The sequence below is a fragment of the Nilaparvata lugens genome, chromosome X, assembly GCF_014356525.2.
Source record: "Nilaparvata lugens isolate BPH chromosome X, ASM1435652v1, whole genome shotgun sequence".
In the NCBI taxonomy this organism is placed as follows: domain Eukaryota; kingdom Metazoa; phylum Arthropoda; class Insecta; order Hemiptera; family Delphacidae; genus Nilaparvata; species Nilaparvata lugens.
This window is the reverse complement of record NC_052518.1, coordinates 23,584,699-23,603,017: the sequence shown is the minus strand read 5'-3', so window position 1 is coordinate 23,603,017 and position 18,319 is coordinate 23,584,699. Positions and strand designations below refer to the sequence as shown.

Here is an 18,319-nt window from a genome sequence, read left to right as displayed (position 1 = left end):
ATAAAATAATAGAATAGAAATACAAATTATAACTGCTAGTTTCGGTGATCACACCATCGTCAGGTTATAAAAATAAATTTCCAATAAAAAAAAAATTATTGGAAATCTGATGGTGTGATCACCGAAACTAGTAGTTATAATTTGTATTTTTATTCTATTATTTTATTAATTTCAAAGGGTACTATAATTCTATTTTATATATACAAGAAAGTAGCCCTGAGTGTTATATACAATATACATAAACTATTTTATTACTTATTTCTTAGTTACTAAAGATTATTAAATAATATCCTTGAAATTTCCACCCATTGACGCTTTGACTCTTCTCACCTCACCACAATATTCAGTTCTATGGTAATATATATTATGTCAATAAGATGACCGCACAGAATGCTATACAGCTAAATTATAATAAACTCGCACTGCTGTGTGTATACCAATTGAATAGGGCTACCAACTTCTTGTGACAAAACAACATTTTCCTTCATTAGAAATAATGCAAAATTCTTAAAATAAGGTAACATGACCGGACATATCACTCGGTTAGTTAGGTCGCTAACATAAGAAAATTCAACTCTTGCCATGATAATTTATCATTATTTATTACAAGAATGTTTTATGAAAAATAATTATTTTCATCTGATTTCATCTGAATTTATTTAACTAATTTAACCAATTTATTTATTTAGGTAACTAATAAAAATTCGTACATAATCATAATTGCTTAATCTAAACTTGTTTTCATTTACAGTATTTACAACATTCTTGTTCATAAAATTGAGACTCGATAGAATTCCTTCATGATCAGAAAAAAATAGTGTGAATGATCTCACATGACCATAGACTATTATGAATATCAGTTTAAATGTTATCAATACACGAACCGTTTGAAACACCATCAAGACCAGGTCTAGTAATATCCTTAATTTTATTAACACTTAATTCAAATCATACAAAGTCAATAAATCTTTTTTTTAATAATCGTGATCTATGAAATTTACATTAAAATCACCACAAATGACCAAATTGTAATCATTCTTGAACACAGCACTTAATACAATCATTATAAAAGCATGTTAAAAATGCTATGCAGACGACACATCCATGCTCTCGACAGATTCTTACATTACAACTCTAAAAGAAAAGATGTCTACTTGTCAAGAACAAACAAGTGGTCCTATGGTTCAGGGAAAATAACTTGCTTCTCAATAGTGGAAAGACACAAAAAAACGATCCTAGACTTGAGAAAAATACATGAGGTGAATGTGCAGAATGTATAGACACCTTGATAAAAGACCAACATGTAACTCTCATATTGATTATGAATGTTTTAGACTGAGCCGAGTTTTGTATCTCTACATAGATTGAAGGAATGTGTTCCAAAAGATTATCTTGGAATGACATACTTTGCTTTCTTTCCCAGTACTTTTCCGTATGATCTCTCTCTAAAGAAGGCATCAAGAACAATTTCCGATGTTGACTTCTTAGAACACTGCATGCCATTGTTTATCAATACAAACTTATGACTGTTCATAGCTTGTTTGTTTTTAAGTTACCTGTAAATTTAAATAGATAAAATTTGTTTATATGTAGGGAAAATATTCGCCATTATAATACAAGAAATAAGGAACACATTGATGTACCCTATACCAGACCTAGGAGAGTTCAGACAAGTTCAAAATTTTTTTTTTTTTAAATATTCAACAAGGTACCCTTCAATGTGACAGAAATTACAATAAATGCGTTCAAGAATAGATTGAAAAAGCTTCTAACAGAAGCTCTTTATTCACTAGCTGATTATTTTAATTTGGATAAGGGAATATTTAACAATTATTTCTAAATATATATTTATGTCTGCTATTGACATGTGTATTAAAGTGCATAGAATTAAAGGGAATTGACACGTTTATTGGTTTGGATCTTGACGTTTCCAATTGTTTAATATGTATACGTACAAAATAAACTTTATTCTATTTTATTATAAAAACCATAGTAGGCTACTCTACTGTTCCCTCTAACAATACATTAGTGATAACCTTGAAAATATCTCACTCCACTTTTTCTTTCATTCACTTTTTGGCCGGCGGCTAATCATGCCAAATAATAGTTTCTAGTGATATGATTCCAAAAATTCTTTTATCAATATTATGAATACGGTACAGATGTATTTTGAGTAGATTGTCAAAAAATAATAGTTATAACCTTTAGTAAAAAAGGTTTCTTGGATGTCTATTTCACACTCCTGTGGGGGAAAAACAGCTACAATTGACAGAAGATAAAATAAGATAGGTTTTCCATACCAGCTCATAGGTGCACATCTTCAAACACTAAGAGGGGGAAACCGACAAGACGCAAGACATGCTATCATAAGTGATAGCAATACTGTTCTAAAACATTTGAATTTTCCAACTGCTGTTTCAAAAATGCACTACATATAAGTTATCAGACTCATGAAAAATCTCACAAAAACCAATTCAAATTTCACAACTCCCAAAATGGTCAAACAAACAACTTCTCCAAATTAATTCCGTCAAAACAATCAGCATAAAAATTTCTCAATTCAATCCAAAACCTCAAAACTCGAGTTCAACACAATTAAAATTGCTACTGACGTATCGATACAAACTCTCTCGAATTTGAGAAAATCAAATTACACTGAACCAGTAGAAACGACCTAATTATAAATTGATAATTTTTAAATGTTAATAATTTCAAGAGCTATCAGACAAACATGCTAAAGCTTTTCACTTTTTAGGGGCACGCAACACTTAAATTCGAGGAAGTTTTTCAACATCTTCAACACCAAACCAGAGAAGGGAGTTTCTAAGTGTTTTTGAATTTATCTGTGCTGTGTTTCCTGTATATTATAAGTATTATAAATATATATTTTTTGAATGTGGCTTGGCATTGTTTCAACTGGACCTCTTCATTATAACTATTTTAGTCTAAATATTCGATCATATCATCCTCTGTTGGAAAGCTGTGATGAGTACCTTGACTGAATACAGAGTGACGAGCTGCTTTGCAAGCGAATGATATTTTCTGATGCAAAGAAAGATGCTGGCACTTTATGAACGCGTATGCTATCGCGCCACAAAAAGCATCGCCTGCGCCCTGAAACAAACAAATTAACCATGAATCAAGAATGTATATTACTGAATGTAATAAATGTTATCAATAATAATGTGTATAAATGTCTATACACAATGTCATCTATCTTCAAAAAAGATTATTTTTTAATTTTAATTCACTAAATCTAGTGCGGGAAAATTTTTTTCTGCACTCCAGATTTGCAACATGGCAACGCAAAATAGTTAGTAGATTATATGGATCACCAGTGCAGCAAAATCAAAATTAAGTTGGTAACAATGACTGTTATTATAATAATAACGATGGACAAGGACATGGACACCGAGGACAGCCACCACATCAGTGACAGCCGCCCCACCATTCAAACACTACTACATTATTCTATTTTATTTATTAATAATAAAATTACACAGAAAAACATTTGATGGATTTCAGGGAATTTTACCCATAATTACCCACTTTTCATATTCAATGGTAACTGTAGGAAAAATTTAATGTGAAATACGTGCGAAAACCGAAAAGTTCCTCTGCTGCATTCAAGAAGCCATTCCGCCCTAGCCTACGGCTCGGGCGTAAACGTTTCTTTCGGTGCAGCAAACTGTCACTTTGCGCACTAGTTGCACAAATAACTAATCTTCCATTGTCAGTACCGTTACGCTCATAACGCCAAGTATTTTATCAGCTCTATTTACACTCAGATGGAAGAGTTATTAGATCAATCAAGTATACTGAACTTGATATTATACTATAATTATTATTTATTTACTGAACTCGAACAAGCGACTCAATATTAATTGAGGGTCCAATATTATAGTAAAATGGCTGATCAATATAGCCAAAGTTTTATTTCTCTTTCCATTTTAATATACTTTTAATTATATTTGCAGTTTGCAATCTGGATCTTATTCTATTCTACATTTTATTTCATTTTTTACTCTTATAATAATTTTATTATTTGTTTTATGCTATTTGGGTTTAATATTAGTTGAAATATTCTTTACTCTAATTATTATTATCGGTTTTCGTTAATATATTGATTTGATAAAAAATTATAGGCTCAATATTGCAATACAAATGGATGTCTAATCACTGAGTAATTTTCGTTTATTCTAATTTTTAAATGTTTCCTTTATACACTTTCTAATTCAGATTGAAGTTTGTAATCTGAGCCTTGTTTTATTTTTTATTTATTTTTTCATTTATCATTTTTATTTCCGGGTTAACATGCTCACTTTGTACCCATTCGATTGCAGTTTGTGATCTGGACTTTTTTTCTATTTTATCTTTACAAATTGGACTGATCATGCTTATTTTGTATTAATTTCTATAATATTTTTCAGTATGATTATTAGAATAATGTTTCAGTAATTAAGAGTCCAATTAGCTAATTGCTTAGCAACAAAAATCTTTGTTTTCGTTGATTTTATGTATTTTTTAATTTTTTTTCTGTACTCTCTATTGCGTTTTTTATTATGAAACGATTACTGTTTTTACATTATATTTTAATTGGAGTTGAATATTAAAATTCATTTTAACAATACAATATCTATCTAAAGCCGGGTGACAGAAGAATGATGTGCCTCTTATGTTCTTCACCGACGATGAATGCATTATAGAATCCAATTTAATTGACAGTTTAACATTCAATAGTACTCAAGCATTAGAAAGATATTTTGAAATAGGAAGCATGAAATATGAATTCCATACACTCCATATGAATATACGTAGCTATAATAGAAACTTTGATGAATTCACAGTATTTTTAAATAGTTTTAACAAACTTAAAATGAGTTGTATTGTTTTAACCGAAACCTGGTTGGATGATGATGATGTTGTGATGCAGCTCCCTGGATATAATTATTTTCGATCAACAAATAAATTAAATCAGAATGACGGTGTTGTGGTCTATATTGTTGGCCGTTACCTCCTGTGATCAGCTGTGCCTGGGGGGAGCCGCCAACTGCCTAGCCCTGGCCTTTAATCTGAACGGCGTGCTTTGCCACCTGTTGTCCGCCTATCGTAGCCCTAACTCTTGTCTCGATTCATTTGTTTTGGCGCTTCAGAGCTATTTTCTTAACAGAAACGGTAAGGATCATTTACAATTATTCTGTGGTGATGTCAATATTCTGAATGTTCCTCCGAATTCCCCGCAGGACTGTTACCTTGATATGATGCATGAGTTGGGATTTATAAGTTTAATCAACAGGGTAACACATCCCGCGGGAAACTCCTGTTTAGACCATTTCTTCCTGAAAAATGACAAAAAACTTCACATAAAATCTGCTATCATAGAATCATCAATTACCGATCACTATCCCATATTAGTTCAACTTAGCTCTGGAGCGCCCAACGATCTTGGGCATAGTCACGGGAGAGATCCACCACTTACAGGGTTACTGATTGGAATGCCGTTGGCGCTGCCTTGTTGTCGACTGATTGGGGCTGTGTAACTGATGTAAGGGATGATGCTGATTATTCAACTGATACTTTTATTAGCGTTTCCAGTCAGCCATAGAAGGCAATACACGGACCAAATCAGTAACAGCTAAAAACAGGAAAATAAAATCTTGGATAACTCAGAGCCTTGTTAATTCTATTAGATTCCGAGACAGATTAAGCAAAAGGGTATTAAGGCAACCTTTCAATTATCAATTGCGTCAGCAATACCGCACTTATAGGAACATTTTACATTCAACAATCAGAAATGCAAAAACAAACTACTTTAAGGAAAAAATTAATAGTGCAGGGGGAATCCTAAAATGTTTTGGTCAGTGGTAAATGAATTGGCATGCAGGCCGGGTGTGGCTGGGGGATTCCCCTTGGCACAGTTTCACGGGGATGGGGTGCCATCAGAGTCGGACATCAAGCGAATTAGTAATTTATTCAATAATTTCTTTTCAAATGTTGGAGCTCGTTTGGCGGGTGCAATTCCGGAGCGTGGTCCACTATTGGTGAGTGATGTAGATCATTCTACCGATGTGACTTTTGAGTTGCAGCCTGTGACACGACTTGATATTTTTAAAATTTCAAGAATATGCGGGGAGGCTCTGCTCCGGGTCAGGATGGCATCCATACTAAATTTATTAAAGAACACATAAATGCTGTGATCGAGCCTCTCTCCCACATTATTAATGAAAGTATCCGAACAGGCAAATTCCCAAATGCATTCAAAATTGCCAAGATCATTCCCATTTTTAAATCCGGCTCTAAATCTTCAATCAATAATTTTCGGCCCATTTCCATGTTAAGTGTATTTTCCAAAATTCTTGAAAAAATTGTTAAAATTCAATTACAGTCTTATTTAGAATCAAATAATTTGTTAGTTTCCATCAGTATGGCTTCAGATTAAACAAGAATACATCAAATGCTCTGTTCGATATCACCAACGAAATAGTGCAAAAGGTGGGTGAAGGTAATAATGTACTTATTACCTTCCTTGATATTGCCAAGGCATTTGATGCTGTGAACCGACCAAAACTATTGCAGAAATTGGAATGCTGTGGGGTCAGAGGTGTGACACTGCAATGGTTTCAAAGCTATCTACATGAACAGAAACAGACCACCTGTATTAATAATATTTCCAGTGATATGTATAATGTAGATTACGGTGTGATTCAGGGAAGCACACTAGGCCCTTTGCTTTTTCTGGTCTACATCAATAACCTTTAGTAAAGTTCCCCTAGATAGCAAGATATTTCTCTTTGCAGACGACACTGCAGTTGTATCATTTGGGACTACCTGGGAGGAGGCTTTCACTAAGGCTACCAAGGATTTCTTTGGTGTCAGGAAGTGACTCGATCAGAACGAACTTACTCTGAATGTTGACAAAACTAAGTATTTGCCTATTCATTTCAAATCAAACAGTAGCCCAGTTCAGGAGATCCTCAGGCTCCACTCATGTGATGACTATCAGTCCACTACGTGTGACTGTGGGGTATTGCAGCGAGTGGAGAAGTACAGGTACCTTGGCATTCTCATTGACCACAAATTAAGCTGGGCTCCACAAGCTATTTCACTGAAGCAGCGAGTGCGCAAAATGATATATGCCTTCAGATAGCTAAGAGAGGTCCTCCCTTTACATCAACTGCGGGTGGCGTACTACGCATATATCCAGTCAGTTCTTATGTATGGTGTCATAGCTTGGGGTGGAGCCTCCTCGTTTGCCTTGGAGCCGGTGGCGGTGGCACAGCGAGCAATCATCAAGACATGTCTCAGGCGAGACTATCGCTACCCATCTAATCTTGTTTACCAAGAGTTTCAAGTTTTTAATATTAGACAGCTTTACATACGAGTATTAATGAATTACATATACTACAACAAACACTTCATTTTCAATAATTTAGCTCATACTCATAATACAAGACATCTAATTAACTTTGGTATTGCTCATCCCCGACTCCTACATAACTGCTTTAAAAATAATAGTAAATACATCTGCCATATATTATATAGAAACGTTCCCAATCATTTAAAACAGTCTGAAAATTACAGTATTAACACCTACAAGCAACATTTGAGTAGATGGTTGTTAGAAATTGGCAGGGATGCTGCAGAGCAACTGATTCAATCCGCCTTCTTATTCAGAACTTCTTATTCTCATAGTGAATTTGCCATTTATAATGATTAAGTGTAGCATTTAAGCTACTATTTATATATTTGTCTGTATATACTTATTACCAGTATGGAATTTCATTGTCAAGTCTTTGTGGAGAGTATTCACTGTTAAATGTGTAAATGAATTTTATAAATTTGTATTATGTTTTGTGAATAAAAATGTATAAATGCTACAGAGGGTGGCTCAAACAGCACTCTGGTTTGTGGACTGTATCAATTACTACATCGAGAACTTTTGGGTTGTCTGGCGTCGGGTAGCAAGTTGAACAATTAAAATGGCTAAGTGCACAATAACATAGGCCTACCTTCATGTCCAAATCCTCCTTGCTTCCAGGATCCCGGGTCCAGATCACGATACGAGACGAGACGACACTTGTAATAAATCACAATAAATAATCAATAGATCACTTTGCAAAAATCGACATTACGAGAAGTGAGCTGTTCGATTGGCTGTCACCACACAACGCCAGACATTAAAGGGGAACATTCATAACGTCCGAACATTCCGCCCACCTTGGAAGAACTTCCAAACAAAAAAAAACACCTATAACGAACCCTACTAGGGAAACTAGAAAAAAAATATCTTCACTCCTCAGGGGCCATTGAGGAGACTTATACAAAAGGAGTAGGAGGCCCACGGAAAGGAGAGGATGGGACGAGAAATAATGACTATATACAACCAATATAGATAAAAACAAGAAACAAAGCAACTTGGGAACCTTTCCCACATGTAAAACAAGAAACAAAAAAAAAACTAACCACTAAACTTATTGAAGTTCCCTTCAATAAGGTCTAATCTTCATCAATAGGGAGGAGACATACCCTATTGACAGCCCTAGTTAGACTTCCCTTTGCAGTCTGTACCTCCACCACTCTCACAACTCCATCCTGTCCAGGGAATATCTTCGTTATTCGACCAAGCCTCCAGTGAAGAGGGAGTAGGTTACTTTCCTTTAAGAGAGCCATACGTCCAATGTTAACATTACTATGTTTTCTGTACAATTTTGTTCGGGTTTGCAAGCTAGATACATACTCCAATTGCCAACGTTTCCAGAATGAGGATACAATTCTTTTGAGTAAACTCCATAGATTTCTCAAGTTCACCGATTGAGTTGATTCCTCTGAGTCTTTACTCTGTGTTGCTAGAGTAATTTTTCTTACTTCCAATTCAATCTGTTTGGAATTTTCATCATTACCGTGGGTTTGGTGTGGCCAGCACTCCAGTGGTTTGTCTAACCAATCAGAACCATTCCACCACGGAGAATTACCAATTAATTCATTGAGCAATAGTCCTCGACTAGCACAATCAGCTGGATTACATTCGGTTGACACATATCTGAATTGCTCTGTAGACAGGTGTTCCTGTACTTGACTTACACGATTTGCCACAAACCTAGCCCAACGATGAGGTGAAGACCGAATCCAACTCACTGCCACAGTTGAATAAGTCCAAGCTGCAATATAATCTATGTTTATAATTTTTGAAAGCACTTCTTGAACTTCATGTAATAATCTAGCTACTAGGACAACCACACAAAGCTCCCATTTCTTCACTACCTCCACGGATGCTATATCATCCCGGTCACATCCCGATTGCCATAGACATTGAATTATACTCTTGAAGGTAAGCATGAAAGGTGTCAAATATCCTAATGGATCAAAAATTTGTGCTAAAGTTGATAAAACATTTCGTTTTGTAGCTAGACTGGATGGAACCTTCACCCTGTAGAAGAGGTAGTAACCAATTGGATTCGATTGAAAGCCAGGAATTTTAATGGTTCTATCAGACTCCAAAGTGAAATCTTTTGCATCAATAGCGCAATGCTCTGGAGGGAGATTTGATAGAATGGTAGAATGATTGCTGGCCCACTTTAGCAATTCAAATTTCCTTTTGCTCAACAATTCAGTAAGCTGCAGTTGCTTGGTTGCTTCCATTGATGAGACTGATGTAACTATATCATCCATGTAAGTAGAAAACCGTAAGGCTTCAGAAGCCGCAGGGAACATTTTTTCTTCATCTTCAATAAACTGATGCGTAGTACAAATGGCAAGAAATGGCGATGATGATACACCATACGACATAGTTGTTAGAGTATACTCTTTCATTTCTTCTCCCTTTTCGGATTTTGTCCATTTTATTTCAACATTATCCTGTCTATCATCATCTAACTCTTCCAAATTTCGTTTCTCCCTTTCAAAAAAATCTTCTCCAATTTCCTTTTTCGGTATGGGTCTTCCCATTGGTTTGATTTCATGTGATTTCACTTTTAACTCTTTCTTTAAATTACCGTTGATCGGTAAATAACTGTTGAAGGCTTGCTTACCTTGTTTACCTGGAACTTCTTCTAAATTATTTCCCAATTCTTCTTCTCGAATCATGGAAACATTTTCTCCGACATTAGTTTTACCTCCAAGATATCCCGATATCTCCCTCGTATTTGTTTCCTTGGATGGTAATTCTACAATGTATCTACCAGTATTCAAACGACAAACAGTTGATTTGTATATCTCCTCACAAGCCATTTCACTTTCCAATAATTTTTTTGCCCTCGGTGGCTCTTCTACGACCCAAAATCCTTCACCAACTCTTCTGAATTAGCATTGGAATACATGCACAGATTATTTGAGATAGTAGAACTCTCCTCTGATACCTTACCCATCAGGCAGTAGCCCCATACAGTTTCTAGGGCAGATGGTGTACCCGCTGGACCAATCACCTTTCTTCCAGTCAGAATGAAGGGGAAATATTCAGCACCCAATAAAATATCAACCTCCTCTGAAAGGAAAAATTCAGAATCTGCTAGCTCCAGTCCTTCAATATGTGCCCAGTACGCATTTTTTATCTGATTTGTAGCTGCTATTTTGTTGACTCCCGACGCGGTAATTTTTAATGAAGAGGAGTTCGGTATTTCAAATTCACAGTTAGTAATTTCATCTGTCACTTCCAGTTTAGTATCAGATAATCCATAGATTGGCAAACTGTGTGTTTTCTGTACCACTAAACCCAGTTTTTTCATGCATCGCCTTGTAATGAATGACTCTGTGCTTGCACTATCTAATAATACTTTGACCTTATGATAATTGCCTTGATTACCTCGAACTCCCAATTTAACAGTTGGTAACAATACTAAGGAACTATTTACATTCGAAAATACTTTCTTAGCTGAGTCAGTAACAAATGTTTGATGGCTTTGATCAGCGACGTCGTGCACGTCTACCCTGTTCATTTGTTTATTACCGGCCAATGTGTTGGTGTTTTCAACAGGCGGCTGTCTCGGCTCTAAATGGAGGAGCGAATGATGACGCGAATTACAGTGACTGCACGGCTTCCTTCTTCTACAATCTCTAATAAAGTGCCCTGCCGATAAACAGCATATACCTAGTTTCCATTCTTTTACACGTTTTAATCTATCAGACGGTTTGAGATTCAAGAACACTTTACAATTTTCCAGTTCATGAGAATTATTACATTCAATACATTTCAGCTCGTCCGATTTCGATTTAACAAATAATAACGGAATCGACCAGTCATTAACTGAATGACCAATTGGTTTTAGTGCTGCAATATACTCAGCTAAATGAGTGATGAATTTTCGTAGCGAGTCTGGTTGCTTATTAACTGCTGGCATATCAAAAATTGCTTGCAAGTATGCATCAGTCAGCTTGTAAGAGTCATTGTAGCGATTCAATAATAATTTCCATGCCTCAGCATAATGATCACTTGTCAATGGGACTACAGAAATGACTGACAGTGCATCGCCTCTCAGTACAGACCGAAGATACATATGTTTTTGTATGTCAGCAATTTGACCATTATTATGAACCGAGGCTTCGAATAAATCTTTAAATTGACTCCAAATTTTCAAATCGCCGTCAAAAGTCATTAAAGGAAGCTTAGGTAGGGCAACTGGCGAGATATTTCCAGTTGTAGGTGAAGAAGCTACATTGAAAGAACTAATATTCAAATTTGTTTGAGTGGATGGTAAGGTTTCGAGAATAGCCTTGACATTGAAAAAAAACTCATCAAATTGGCTCATCAAACTTTCAAGTTCATTTGTTTCCAATCGAGGATTTTGTTTGTTATAGTAGCTCTGCATCTAGGATTTATGATTGAATAATTTTAGAGTACAGAATTGCCTTGACACGGATTCCAGTCTACTTCAAGGGACTCAAGTTTTCGAAAAAAAAACAATAGTACTCTTGAAATGTTTTCAGAACTCACAGTTGTATCGACGGGCTCATCGACCGGAGTGACAGCAACATGAGTGACTTTTGAATCGTCTCTGCTGGCAAACACGGCTCCTTTACTGCCGAGAGTGATGATGACCACGTTGCTCCCCAGCTCCAAAAGCTTCTGCATTGCTGGCTCCACATCATCGAGGCTGCTTACATCGACTCCTACTGTTCCAAAAACCTACAAAATGTTACAAGTTCAAATTCGAATGAAGCTTGTTAAAACCCATAATAAACAAAAATAACGTGCCTGAACTTCAGCATTCCTATAAACATCGATGCTCCCCATTGTGCTGTCAGTTTGAAGTTAATCTGACTGTAGTGTTGACGTGTGATATTAAAATATGAAAGATAACTGATAATTAATGATATAATTATTTTTATTATTAGCGTATGGCGCATACAGACTCACACAAACACATATTCGAAGGAAAATCTGGTCATGAGACAGTTGTCAGCTTGATACTAAATTATAAATCGGCTACATTAAATTTTAATGTCAAGGTTGTCAATGTAATAATGTAGTGATTGTGGAGAGCAAGATATAAAATCATTTAAATCGCCTTGATAGGAACGTAAGATTGATATACTGATAACTGATATGATGGAAATATACGTAAAGCTTAAGATAACTTCGTCAGATATCTGATATGATATACTGATAACTGATATGATTGGAATACACGTAAAGCTTTCCAAAGAAGCTTCAAATTTTCATCCTTTTCAATCATTCACTTCAAATATAATATTTTTTATATTTTCGACAACTTTCAGATCTTCTATTCTACACAAATTTTAAGCTTCAACTATACAACATAGAATCAAAAATATTATAAAATAAATAAGAAATGAATTCTCTCAAACAGTATTTTGATAAGGCACCAGTGTGCGAAATACTCGCTGCGTTAGTAGAACGACACTGTATCTGAGATTGGACGTGAAGGTACGTTTTCGTTCATGACCGAAACCGAAGGCCGAGAAAGAATACTATTTATTCTCATGAAAGTTGACACAAGTTGACAGGCTGATAATGTTTGAGCACTCAAACATATATGTTTCTCGATCGTCGGCCTCAGTTGCATAAAAGAAAACGTACCTTACGGTCCCCAATGGCATGGCTTTATATGCATGGCGTCATTATATGCCTGAACTAACGCCATGAGATTTTAACCCTTAGGGCTTCATCAAGGATCGTTGATACTTGCCTCCACTGCCAGCTATTCTACCTGAATTAAGAAATCGAATTTTAATTCAAATTTATTTCCAAAAAGTACAAACATTTCAACTATACATCACAAATGCAATGAATTACAATCAATTCGAATAAACAATATATCTCACTAAAAAAATGCTATGTTAAACATTTAAGTAGATGTTGCTACAATTACTGAAGATAAAATTATCAACATTTGGGAAGAGCTTGATTAGACTTGATGTGTGCTATGAGGCTAATGGTAGTCACTAAATGGTTTTGTCTATTCGACCACTTCCCATCCATATCACCTCCTGCAATGCTACTAAATCAATGTTGAACTTTATAGCATCATTTGCTACTTCCATAATTTTTCCTGGTTGCAATATTGTTCTTACGTTTCAAGTAGCCGCTGTCAAAACATGTTTGCGTTTCCTTAATATTTCAGTTGTAGGCAATCCTATTTCAAAGCTCATCTTGAGGATTAACAATAAGTTTTTTTGACAGGGAGGAGTTATTAGCTTCTCGCCCAACTCCTAACCTGGTGGACCAGATAATTTTCTCTGGTTTTCTACCCTAGCCTTTGGTAAGCCAATACCAAACTACAAGGCAGTAGTCGATTTTCTGTTAGGGGTTTCTTCCCTTAGCCTTCAAAATTCCTCTGAGCTCTGTCTGCGAAGTAGCAGTTTTTTGGTATTTTTTTATTATTGAGTAGGAATAATAAATTGAGAAAGATAATTGTACCATAATATAATAAAAACTCAATATATGGTAGTTTCTACTTAATATAGTTTTATTCACACAAGGTTTTTGTAAATAAAAGTATATAGTAGTGGAAGAAAACAACATATTTAGTTTGTAATAGTATATTTCACACCTAGGGCCGAAAATTTCCGGCTCGAAATCGATTTTCAAGTAATAGGTTGTTTGAAGCAAAAAAAAAATAAGTTCAAGGAAAAAGATATGCCAAGAGCCTTTAAACAAATCATTATAGACCTAAGCTATTTATTAACTAAACTCCCGATTTTTTTGTGAGTTGGAGGGGGGTGTAGGGGGGCTCTATACCCGAAACCCCAAAAGATAGATTAGGAAACAACTTCAGAAGTAATACTTTCAGTTTCAGTTTGTGTTCAATTTTCAGCTGCTCTAATATAATATTCTAATATGCTACACCATACATCCGCATAATATACGCACTAAGCTTACCTTGTCTAAATACAGCATTGTAATGCGTATATGGATATATTATATAGGCATTACAATGCTGTATTTAGACAAGGTAAGCTCCGGTAATGAGTGCTGTGAAAAAACTAAGTTTGTTGGCGCATGCGCAAACGAAGTCATAACTTTACCGGAACCCGAACTGGGGCTACGGTTACCGTAACTGTAGCCACTGCGTATTTTACAGCCCTAGGGCCGTAAAAATTTTACCGGCCTGGTCAGAAAACAATCACTTTCGGCATCCATATGACGCACGAAAACCAGCTCATTACATCCAAGTTGGGCGAAAAATATATTATTCTGCAGATGCTTTTGAATAATATTGACTAATTTTAATGCTTATTGGTTGGGAATAATATATGATGTTTGTCAACGCATTAGTAAAACTAAATCAGTGACAGTTATTTAATGAATAAATGAAAATATATTTTTTTTAAGCAGGTAGATAGAGTTATTCAATCAAGGTATTGAAGATACACACCTCGATTTCATTGAGTATCAGAATATCAGCGAGAGAGTGAATATTTTTATCACCCTTGATAGCTGGAGCACAATTAAGTATAACTGTTCCTGTAAAAAAAAATAATAATAATAATAAAGCAATATTCCAGTTCAGACAATCTATAAGACTGACTAATAAAACAAAGCGACTACTAGGGAATTTATTTCCTCATATAAGCTTAAGAACAAACAAAATTATTCGTTGAGTACTTGAAATATCTTAAAATAGACAACCGGTTGGACGATAAGAAAAATAGGGAGGAGAAGAATTGGACACTGTGATTGTCAGATTGCACGAGTGGCGCATCTTCAAGCTTATCACTTGTAGGCAGCCAGCAAAAATCTGCAATCTTGTCCCACACAATTAATAAATAATATTAGATTAATCAACACAAACTATAAAGTAAATGAAATTTTACATACAATCTCAATTTTTACCCACTACAAAATAAATATGATTTTTAATAATAAGAAATTCAGTTTAGTCATCTAGAAAAATTAAAACTTCCAAATTCTACATTTAATTCTCAAATTCAATACCTTTTCCGCTAGTTTTCATCAATTCCATAGCTTTCTGTGTAGTTTCAGCATCAATTTCAAATTGGAATAATCCAACTTTGGCTGTAGCGAGCTTCTGTCTAATACTTTTACTCAATAGATCATCACCGCGCAAACATTTATTCGCTCCAGGTACAATGACAATATGATTGGCACCTGAAAATACAAAGACCATATATTAATACTAGCAGACAGACTCGCTTCACTCGCTTTATCCGTCTAGCCAGACGGCTCGGCCCCCTGGATCATCCAGAAATAGGATCCATGATTGCATTTTTTATTGAGCTTGCTTCGTTCAACTCGATTCAATCACCAGTTTCATTTAATTTATGAAGTGCAGAGTTGTAAAATCTCAATTTTTATCAAAATTCAATTCAAATATTCTTTATTCCAGAAAATGAATTTATACAGTTTTTAATATAATATTACAATAAACGTAATAGAAATGCATGGAATACCCCTACAAAGTCTATACATCTGTGTGTAGGGGTGAATTCTGGTCAGCCAGTCGAGGCCTGAATAAGCTTAAACAAAATGAGCAATGAAGAATTTCTAAATGCTAACAACTACGCTCTAAAATAAATAACTAAAAATTACAAATTAAAATAAATCAACTTTTGGTAGTATATCAAACTAGTAGTTGAACTGGTAGTTGAATTACAGAATGTATAAATAAATAATAAATGCAACTCAGTAGTAAAATCCAACATTCAGGTTAGGGAACATCCTAATAATGTGGGAAATATTTCATTTTATTTATTTATTTATTTATTTTGATAGTTATCATTCCAAACATGTTTTTAACATTTGTTTAAAATGTTTTTAAAGTAACAAACACCAAAGTAAACATTTAGTCATTGGAATGGGCTCAAATAATTATGTTGTGCGAAAAAGATAGTTGTAAAACGAAAATAAACAAAAGTTTATGAAGTGAGTTGGGAGAGTCTTATTTTGAAATATAAGATATCCTACAATAATAAAGACCAGCGGATAGCCCGGTGACTTCTCAATGATGTAAAGAGAAAAATAAATTCAAGATATGAAAGAGGAAAATATATACAAGAAGCTGAAATAGCTTTTTCGCCACACTTGGATGTAATGAGCTGGTTTACGTGCGTCATATGGAGGCCGAAAGTGATTGTTTTCCGACCAGGCCGGTAAAACTTTACGGCCCTAGGGCTGTAAAATGACCTTGAATAACAGCTGATCGTGTCCGATCTCACAAAAATCATAGAGAGTTAATCTCATAACGACTGTAATAATCTATATAATTATGTATCGTGAATCGCGGTATCATGTCTATAATATATTTTATAAATTACTGTTTCATAATTTAATATTTTATTATTGTGTTTTTGATATCAAACAATAGAATACGATGATATCTCCATAGCCTCAACAATATAATGTTGGCTGCATTGTCCATTGTCAGAAAGGTACGTATCGCAAGTATTTAAAAGTGAAGAATCGAATTTGAAATCAAAGTACAATAATTGTATCAATATTTTAAAAGTGAGGTAGAGTAATAATTATCCCTGAAGGCATGAATGATTTCGAGGGTAATGACAGGAATATAGAGGAGCTATGGGATAATTTAAAAAGAACAGTTAATGAGGTCGCCACAGACAGCCTTGGTGAGAGAAGTAGGGGAAGAAACATAGAATGGTATGATGATGAGTGCAAGGCAGCTGTAAACCAGAAAAATGAAGATAGACGGTCGATGATGCAAAGGGAAACAAGGAGAAATCGTGCTAAGTATATGGAGAGTCGGAAGACAGCCAACAAGCTTTGTAGAAGAAAGAAGAGAGAATATATGAAAAAGCTCATTGAAAACATGGAGATAATGAACGAGCGAAACGAAAGTAGGAAATTTTACCAAGCAGTGAAAAGGATGAGAAAAGGCTTCCAACCAAGCTTGATTGCATGTAAGGACTTGAATGGAAGAGTGCTGGTGAATATAGCGAGATAATGGATAGATGGGCTGACCACTTTAGCAGTTTATTGAATCAAGTTGAAGATGAAGAAGACCCAATAGTATATGATAGTGCTGAGCCCCTAATTCAGCCCCCAACATATGCTGAAGTAGAAGAAGTTATGAAAAAGCTCAAAAATAATAAAGCTCCAGGAGGGGACTCAATACCAGCTGAGTTACTAAAGTATGGAGGAAAAAGGATGAGAAGAGCCATGCATACCTTGATTTTATGGATTTGGGAACAAGAGACAATGCCTGATGAATGGAAAATTGGAACAATATGTCCTATTTTCAAAAAATGGGATAAAATGGTATGCAACAACTTCAGGGGAATAACATTGCTAAGTACTTCATATAAGATTTTCTCTGCATGGCTTTTGAAGCGTCTAGGTGTGTATGTGAAAGAAATAATGGGAGAGCATCAATGTGGTTTCAGACAAGGAAGAAGTACAATCGATCAAATTTTTACCATGAAGCAGATGATGGAAAAATGTTTTGAGTATGATACAGATCTACATCTGCTCTTTGTTGATTTCCGCCAGGCATTTGATAGCATCAGGAGAGAGAGAATGATGAGAGTATTAATTGCAAATGGAATACCGAGAAAATTGATAAGTCTCATAAAGCTAACAATGTCCAGCACAACCGCTCAAGTTAAGATAGGTAACAAAACTAGCCGAATGTTCAGTGTTACTACTGGTGTTAGACAAGGCGATGCTCTCTCTGCAACACTATTCAATTTGGTTCTAGAGATGGTGCTCCAGAAACTCGGCACAAGCGGAACTATAATCAACAGAACAAACCAAGTATTAGCTTATGCAGATGATGTTGTCCTAGTCTCAAGAAATCAAAATAGCCTCAAAGAAATTTTTAGCAAAATGAGGGAAGAGGCAAGAGAGGTGGGTCTTGAAGTGAACATAAATAAAACTAAATATATG

General features: G+C 35.1%; 1 protein-coding gene across 2 annotated transcripts in view; it reads right to left on the bottom strand.

The window, feature by feature from the left end:
* Positions 1–535: 535 nt before the first annotated feature.
* Positions 536–18,319, bottom strand: part of LOC111059102 (ribokinase) — a 36,319-nt gene continuing 18,535 nt past the window's right edge. The window contains exons 4-8 of one of the 2 annotated variants that reach the window (XM_022346721.2): positions 15,392–15,565; positions 14,832–14,920; positions 11,927–12,118; positions 2,994–3,114; positions 536–1,556 (exon numbers count right to left, since the gene is read on the bottom strand). In XM_022346721.2, coding sequence (XP_022202413.1) covers positions 1,531–1,556; positions 2,994–3,114; positions 11,927–12,118; positions 14,832–14,920; positions 15,392–15,565 — 602 coding nt within the window. In that variant the 3' untranslated portion in view covers positions 536–1,530. Of the gene's footprint in view, positions 3,115–11,926; positions 12,119–14,831; positions 14,921–15,391; positions 15,566–18,319 lie in introns of both variants that reach the window. The other variant, XM_022346720.2, reaches the window with a different exon arrangement.